Source organism: Physeter macrocephalus, chromosome 2 (assembly GCF_002837175.3).
Source record: "Physeter macrocephalus isolate SW-GA chromosome 2, ASM283717v5, whole genome shotgun sequence".
NCBI lineage: Eukaryota > Metazoa > Chordata > Mammalia > Artiodactyla > Physeteridae > Physeter > Physeter macrocephalus.
Window position 1 is genome coordinate 43103328 of NC_041215.1, and position 8577 is coordinate 43111904.

Sequence of the window (8577 nt, forward strand, 5' to 3'; positions counted from 1 at the left end):
TACAACACATCTAGCTTTTTTTTTTTTTTTTTTTTTGTGGTACGCGGGCCTCTCACTGCCGTGGCCTCTCCCATTGCGGAGCACAGGCTCCGGACGCGCAGGCCCAGTGGCCGTGGCTCACGGGCCCAGCCGCTCCGCGGCACGTGGGATCCCCCCAGACCGGGGCACGAGCCCGTGTCCCCCACATCGGCAGGCGGACTCTCAACCACTGCGCCACCAGGGAAGCCCCACATCCAGCTTTTTTCAGACAATCCTTAAGTTACTTTTAAACATGCTTTCACTCAAGTCTTCTCTACCATTTTTTTAAAATTATTTATAACAATCAACAAATACCCAGCATGGCTTGCTTTTAGTTATCTATAACCATCATGTAAATTATCAGGAAATTAACTGATGAAAATAATTTGACTTTGGAGAACTTTCCCCACTTGATAGCAATGGAACAGTGTATTCTGCTTTCCCAAATATTATTTTATTATATGTCACAAGTTTATTTTTAAAAAAGAGAGGATGTTTTGAAGGCAGTTTAAGACACATAGGTATTCTTCCCATCCTAAAAGGGTATGTAGTCAATGATCTCTTTATTTCACATAGTCCTTTCATTTTTCTTTCTTTCTTTTTTAATAATCCAGTGTGTTTTTTTAAATCATTCAGTGTATAGTAAGGAAAAATACTACTCTTTGAATCTGTTTATGTGTACATTGAAAAAAAATGTCTGGAAGAAGGTATCCAAATTGTTGATGATAAGATTATGGGGAATTTATTTACTTTCTGATCTGTATTTGTTGGTTATTTTCCCACAGTAAGAATATTACTTTGTATAGTAAGAAAAAGTTGTTTAGAATGTATGTGTAGAGAGTTACTTAAAGTATTCCTCCCGTAATTGGTAACCAATAAGAATAAGCCTCAAAATCAGTACTAAAGTTCTCTCTCGTTTTATTTCTTACCTATGTGTAAAGCTCATTGGAAGTGAAAGGAAATTTTTTTAGAAAATTATTTAGAATTTTTAAATTATTTTCTACTTTTAACAAGTTAGAAGTTATAAAATAAGGACATCAACTCCACAATTTGAAATTTGAAGTTATCAACCATTTTAATTTTCATCAGCTTTTAATCTTACTAGTTAAATATATGCAATGTGACCTGTAAATTAGAAATTTCTTACCATCTAACAGGCTAATTAATAAATTTCCAATATCCCAAAGTCAAGTTTGTTTGTTTTTTTCCCTTGAAACTGAAATGTTACACAATCCTGTAACTCAATCCCTTGAGCAAGATGTGTTTCAGAATTGAGTTTCTTGGAAAATACTGTGTAGTATAAAACAACTCAAGTGGGTTCTGGCGCGGCACCCCCGTAGTAAAACACCGCAGCAAAAATTTTGAATATTTACTCTAAGTGGGAAATATAAAGACTATTAATAGGCTCGTGTAAAGTCAGGCTTTGCTTTCCAAGGTAAGAAAAGCTTTTGGTTTCCAGAACCTTGACTCTTTTTGGAATTGTGAATCAGCACTGCAGACATGTGCTCTAAGTTGTCTGTAGAGCGACCTATATTCGGTCTCCATCATAAATGATCTTTTGTTCTTCCTTTTTAAAATGTTCAGGTCAGCCCTTCCTAAACCCAGATGGGAGTCCAGTTGTGTGTAGCGCTCCTGTGACTCAACAGCCAGTTAGAGCCCAAGTGCCTGGACCTCCACAGCCGCCTCTGCCAGCACTGCCACCTCAGCAGCAAGCAGCCCATCACATCTTCTCACAGGTGCACACGTCCACGATTACACAATGCTAAGTTCACCTGCCTTTGCATATTTGGGACTAAAGTCACTAATTATAATCAAGAGAGCCCAAGTAAGTGTCTCTTAGAACTTTAGTATTCTCCACCAGTGATGTCCTACTCACCGCTCATAGGAAGAGAGGTTAACTTCAAGGGCTTTTCTGCTAATGAAAACAGAGTATACATTGGAAGGAAGGGAAATTTTTATCTCATGAGCCTGTATGGTGAGTATTTAATACCTTGCATTTCACAACAGCAGGCAAGGGACCAGAGGAATAAAAAGCAAAACTAAGATAGTTCATTACCCCAGTGAGCAAAGTGAGTTGGTCTAAGATTCAACAGATCAAGCACTTAGAAGAAACTGAGTAGACTAGCCTCGCTACAAGGTACTCTCCACCCCACCTGCTCTATGAAAGATAAAGACAGAAACACTGATTTAGAATTCTCAGAAGTACTCTTAATAATATCTTGAATTTGTATAAATCTTTAGAGTTTACCATGCATTTTCACATTCAAGCTTTTCCCCTGTAAATGTGTTACTCATTCTTGCTGAACTTGATCATACTAGTGTAGACTCTTACTTTCATTCTATCTTTTAAAGGTTGTGTAGCATATCAAAGGCAGTTTGTACTGTTACTTGCACCTCTTTTTCCCTGGAGGACGATCTAAATATTCCACTGGTGAGAAAATGCAGAGCAATGTTTTGTGAAAGAAGTATAGTGATAAACTTGAACTGGAGAAATTTCATTAGTTTTATTCACAAGTTATATTTGTATTGCAGGGGTGAAAAATGTGTGAGCAGTTTGATAAAGTTATCAAATATTTTTAAACTAATGAAAATAATTATTGCTCTGGCAATTAAGACTCGTAATACTGGGCAAGGCAATTTCTCTGCATTAGGACTTCAAGGTGTTTGATGCACTTCCAAGACCATACAAATGAATTCATATATATAGAGGAAACTGTCTAAAACTATTTCCAGAGACTCCATACCTACTTCCCAACTCCGTTTGATTACATACACTCAGGTACATGTTAAACTACATAAAACTCCTTCCCTGGCCTTCCCTGCCTTGGTTTCATTCAGCTTGGTCTTGAAGTGTTTCCCTTTCATTTGCTGTTGTGTGGTCATCTTTGCAGTGCTGTGAATTTCACCAGGAGCTTTATAGGGCTGATTTTCATTTGATTTGATTCAATGGAAATAATGCTAGTCTGGCACCTTCAAAAAATCCTAGGGGTTTATCTGTGGTTATATGTTTCAGATTATTATCTCTTAGAAATAGCTTTGCCTGATTTAGTTTTAAAAGACAGTCCTAAGTGAAGACGTAGGCAAGCTTAGTTTAGAAATGCTGTCTTAATAGACTATAACTTGAAATACTGGGGTATGCCTCAAACTCTGGATGTTTTTCCTGGCATTGCTTCAGGTGTTTCTGGTACTTCTTCGTCAAATACAAGAATAGAGAATTGATGAACAAATGATACTCAGTAACCATCTCTTGCACACTGAGATAATCCATCCATGAAATTTCAAATAACCAAACACAGTAATGCTGTGATTTCCAAAGCCTGCAAATGGGCTGCGTTCTTGAAACCAGTCACTTTAAGTGGATGTTATTTTACAGCCAGTTGCAATTTAATTAGGAAAAAGGAAGTGCTAATGCTTTTTCTTTTCTACATAGTGTCAGAATTTCACTTTGATCAGCCCCTCTTCTAGCCCATATTTTTCTCATTACCTCTTGACACTCTGGCAGACATTAATTCCTACCCTTGGCGCTCACAGTACTCTTCTTTCTTTTACTCCCCAGCAGACTAAGGCTTTTGTTTCATCTGACACTGACCTAGTAGGTCACCTTTTCTGGAAGAAAGTTGTGTCTTAATGGTTGTCTGACTTAACACATTAAATAGCTTGTACTTGGTAGTTTTAAAGCCATAACACCTCATTTAGTGTGATAGGTGCTGTCATCCATTAGGAAGCTTGCTAATTTCTAGTCAGGAGGTTAGTGAGGAACCAGTGGCTACTCTTGTAGATTTTCAGCTTATACTTTTTTTAGTATGTTAGCTCTAGAATTTTTTGTGGAATTCTAAACTAATCTAAGCCTTTCATTTTTTTCCAGAAACTGTTGTGTTGATTTTGTGGTGGAAGGGCAAACTCATCATTATACGTCTTAGTCATAAGAATTTCTCCTTATCTAGATTATTCCCTGAGTAATCTTATTTAGTTAATTTTGCATTTCTAAAGTATACTCTTTGGAGATATTGTCCAGGGAGATTCATGTATGTATATTGTAACCAAAACTAAGAGTTTTCATTAGATAAAATGACTTGGGTTCCTCCAGTGGTTGCTTAAATGGTAGTATACAGGTCACTTAATTTCCCTTAACCTGATTGCCACCTGTATGGTAGATTATGATAGTCATTAAACCAATATATATATTGTCCTTTGTAATAAACTATATACATGTAAGACTGGGAAACTAAATGCCATTATTAGCCTATAGATGGCCAGCTGTATTCCCTAAAATTTAGAAAGGGTTGAAACCTCTTTCATGTTTCAGAACACCTGTGTTTTGAGTGCCCTTGGGAAACATAAAACTTAAAATGTTTTCTCTCTGAAATGCAGGAGTATTTCGTTAGTAAAAAGAATTTCAGATAGTTACAGTGGATCGTCAAACCACATGGGTTTGAACTGCGAGGGTCCACTTATACATAGATTTTTTTCACTAAATACATAACTACAGTATACATGATCTGTGATTGGTTGAATCCGTGGAGTAGAATCTGCAGGTACAGGGCCGACCATAAGTTATACATAGATTTTTGACCGTGCAGAGGGTCAGTGCCCCTAATCCCTGAGTTGTTCAAAGACCAAGTGTAGTTTCTCAGCTCCTAATATCCTCTCAATAAAAATTTTTAGTTAGAAGAAAACTGTCTTTATCTTCCTTATGTAAAAGAGATCTGTTTGTGTGTGTGTGCATGCGCTTATATGTATGTGTATGTTTTCTTTAGGCTATTAATGGTACTCACAGTACATTTTTGTTTAAAAATTGCTAAAATTTAGGCAGTTTGGTCCCAAAAGAGTTATCTCTAATCATGCCTTATCAAATAGAGAGGATACTTGGCCATAGGTATTATGTAAGATATACTGTCTGATAATAAGAGTGAGTGAAGTTTTTCTTCTGTTACTTAGTGTTACATAGCTAAGTAGAGCAGCCCTGTCATCAAACCAGGAAGTAAGGATAAATGGTTTTGCTTTTACTGACTTAACCCAGGAACCCAGGGGTCTTGTTAGATAATAGGATTTGAAATGTCTAAATTACCTGTTGAAGTGAATCTAATAAATACTTTTATGAAAAAAATTATCTTTCTAATTATGTTTTAAATTTAAATGTATGTTCTCAAAATTTTTCTATGTAGAGTTTCTTCGCTTAGTATTGTTTTTGTTGTTTCCTATAATGTTGTATTTTAGGTGACTTTGTACTTTTAAGTTATTGCCCAAAAAAGTGTAACTTTCCATTTTATGCAGTTCTTCTAACATTTTATTCCGACATTAACATTGTTTGCCAACCTGTTATTCCTTAGCCTATTCGTCCTCTGCAGCCCTCTTCACAGCCTGTTCAGTACTCTACAGCCCCTTACCCATCCCCGTTCCTGCCAGTCTCACCCACCCAGCAATACTCCGTGGTACTATATCTCTATTCACCTCCTGCGTTGTTTCTGTGGGTGGATGTGTGATGAATCCTTGTGAATGTGATTAATGTGATATGTTCTTTTGTGATTTTCTAAAGTCAGGGTTACATACATTTTGGAAAAGCATTTCTAACCTGTATTAGAAATAATTTATTCTCTTCCATAAAATATTTGTTATATTGGCTTATCACAGTGATTGTATAAAGCCTACTCTTTTCCTCCCTTTTCATAATGAAATAATTTTCAAGTCCTAAGATGTTTTAGCTATTTTTCTCATTGAGGCCAGTGCAGGTCTGTGCGGTCCTGGGGTGGCAGCTTTCATCTGGGTTTAGGCTTTCTGTTCTTTCCCCAGTGCCCAGGTCCAGTAGACTTAGTATCAGTCATTAGGGTGAATTGGAGCTTCCAATTACATAAGACATCCTCCTTAGTATATTTCCAAAGAAGATTTCTAGATATTTAATCTGTGACTATAAAGTAATGGTACTTCATTTAATCCAAAGTATGCCCCAAGTTACAAGTCTCAGTAAGAACTCAGATACACCGTTGCCATGTGTTCTCTGTGTGACCTTCTCCAGTTACTGACCGCATGAGGCCACCATATAAAGTACCTCCTGCATAGTGCCTAACATGAAATAGATATTCAATAAGTGTTAATTTCCTTCCCTTTAAATGAATCTGCCTAACCACCGATATACTTTTCCCAGTGATGCTCTTATTTTTCAGACTATATGGCCATCACATTTTGAAGTCGCATCCAGGTTAAATTATAAGCTATATCTTAAAATCACTTTCCACTTTTTAGAAATGTTCTGTTTTGTTGGGGGTGTTTTTGTTTTGAGCTTGAGGCAACCTTATTTACCAGCCTTGGCTCTCAATGATTTTCAAAAATCACTTTCAGTCTGAAAAAATGAAATTTTGCCAGCATTGAGAAGGTTGACAACATTTTTAGAAATATCATAAAAGCCTCAAAATGTTTTGGAAAAATGGCAGATCATTGGATTAAGAAAACGACTTTTTTTACCAAGATGACTCTGATGGTGGTATATAGTTATGGTATCTCTTTTTAAAATATTTGGCCATATTACGTTGTAATTACAGCTAGTAGGTATTTTTAAGTATATTTTCCTCTTCTAAAACTATTCATTGAATTATATGAATAGTGCTAGACTCTGTCAGAACAACCATTTGGGAAGAGTAAAGCCATATATTTTCAGTCACTAAGTCAGGTTCCCTTTTTTTTCAGTCCCATTATCATCTCCATAGCCTTAATTTACTTTGCAAAAACCAGCAGATTATAGAAATTGCAGACATGTCAACAACTTTGATCTGACAACTCAATTACCACAATATTTTAAGTAACTTTTTTTCAAATTTTTCCTCTTAACAAAATATGGTACATACTGTCACCAATCTGTGGCTCCTTGGGAGCAAGGGAATGCCTTTTTAACCCCATTATCGTCATATCAGTGATATTATGTAGACTAGTCAGAATTGATCCTTATGCTGTTGAGTCAGAGAAACATTTATCAGATGGCATATAAATCGTAACCCTTTCTTGGCTGGGCACCATTGCCGGCTCTCTTAAGTAGCAAAAGCAGTAGGAAACTGTCATTTGGATTATATTTGTCTAACATCTGACTCAAGGATAAACACTATGGAAGAGTTTATGACCAAATTATTGTTGAGAGATTAGAGTGTACATCAGGGAGGGTAGATTTTATATATTTTATTTCATTTCTGCTAGTATATTTGATTGTTAGGTATGGGAGGAGATACAGAAATGCATAGAACCTGAATCTTGCTTTCTGGGAAGAAGGGCAACGATTTAAAGTAAAGAGTAATTAGTACCATGCGTTGCTAGACTCCTGGTCTTCGAAGTCCTTTCAGAAAATGTTAATCGTATAATATAAAAGCGTGCCTTTAGTCTGCATTTAAATAGTGTCTTTTCATTTTTTTATTGTGTAATGTTATACCCTACTCTTTTCTGCATGCTATTTATTTCCGTTAGATATGTTTTATGAGTAATTTGCAATGATAGCATTGTAATAGTCCTACCTTGCTGCCTTAGAGTTCTAATTTTCTTGAAGCTGTTCTTCTATTAAGTCATGTCTGTTGTAGATACATGATTTCCGTAAAATATACTACTGCAGTTCTTCTTAAAATATATGAAGTATTTTTCTTTGATAAGTTTGGTCTATGTATGGAAAGCTTACTGATTTCTGACTTCTCCCTTTTTTAGCAGGACAACCTTGGGTCTCAGTTTAGCCACATGAGTCTTGCCCGCCAGCCATCTGCAGATGGTTCTGATCCTCACGCCACCATGTTCCAGTCCACTGTTGTTCTTCAGTCCCCACAGCAGTCTGGTTATATCATGACAGCAGCCCCTCCACCACCGCCGCCACCTCCTCCTCCTCCCCTGCCACCTGGGCAGCCAGTCCCTACTGCTGGCTATTCTGCCTCTGGTCATCCTGTCAGCCAGCCTGTGCTCCAGCAGCAAGGATATATTCAACAGCCCTCTCCACAGGTACATTGCTTTTTCACCTTTTCTCTCCTGTAGAAGCCTCTCATTTAAGATCAGTTTTAACTTTAGAGAGCTTATTTTTAATTTCGCATGGATAGGATTTGTGAGAACCTGTAAGCAAAGCTTGTAGTCATCTTCCCTTTTGGAGATTTTCAGGTGCATGCTAGACAACCATATGACATGTAGACACTTCAGTTGGAGGGTTACACTTTGTGATCTTTGAGTTTCCTTCTGACTCTGAGAGGTTTCTTTTGTTCTGATTAGCTTAAGAGAAACACAGTAAAGTAAATGCAGTATAAAAATAAAATGATACATTTTAAGAAGAGGTAGATCATTTTGGGGAGAATTAACCTCTTAACACCATTGAATCATCCAATGCACTAACATGTTATCTCTCTCCATTTATTTAGATCTTCCTTAATTTTTTGTCAACAGTATTTTGTAGTTTTCATCACACAAGTGTTACATGTATTTTTTAAAATATATCCTTAAATATTGAATGTTTTAAGGTGATATTCTAAAGGAGATTTTTTTTTTTTTTTTTTTTTTTTTTTTTTTGGCGGTACGCGGGCCTCTCCCTGCCCTGGCCTCTCCCCTTGC

General features: G+C 36.7%; 1 protein-coding gene across 12 annotated transcripts in view; it reads left to right on the top strand.

Moving 5' to 3' along the window:
- R3HDM1 (R3H domain containing 1) overlaps window positions 1-8577 on the top strand; it is a 188304-nt gene that overhangs the window by 120119 nt on the left and 59608 nt on the right. For 8 of the 12 annotated variants that reach the window (XM_007129468.3, XM_007129474.3, XM_007129475.3 and 5 more), the window contains 3 exons: window positions 1603-1754; window positions 5349-5450; window positions 7696-7980. In XM_007129468.3, the coding sequence (XP_007129530.1) occupies window positions 1603-1754; window positions 5349-5450; window positions 7696-7980 (539 nt within the window). The remainder of the gene's footprint in view (window positions 1-1602; window positions 1755-5348; window positions 5451-7695; window positions 7981-8577) is intronic. The other 4 variants (XM_007129471.3, XM_007129480.3, XM_028477402.1 and 1 more) reach the window with 3 other exon arrangements.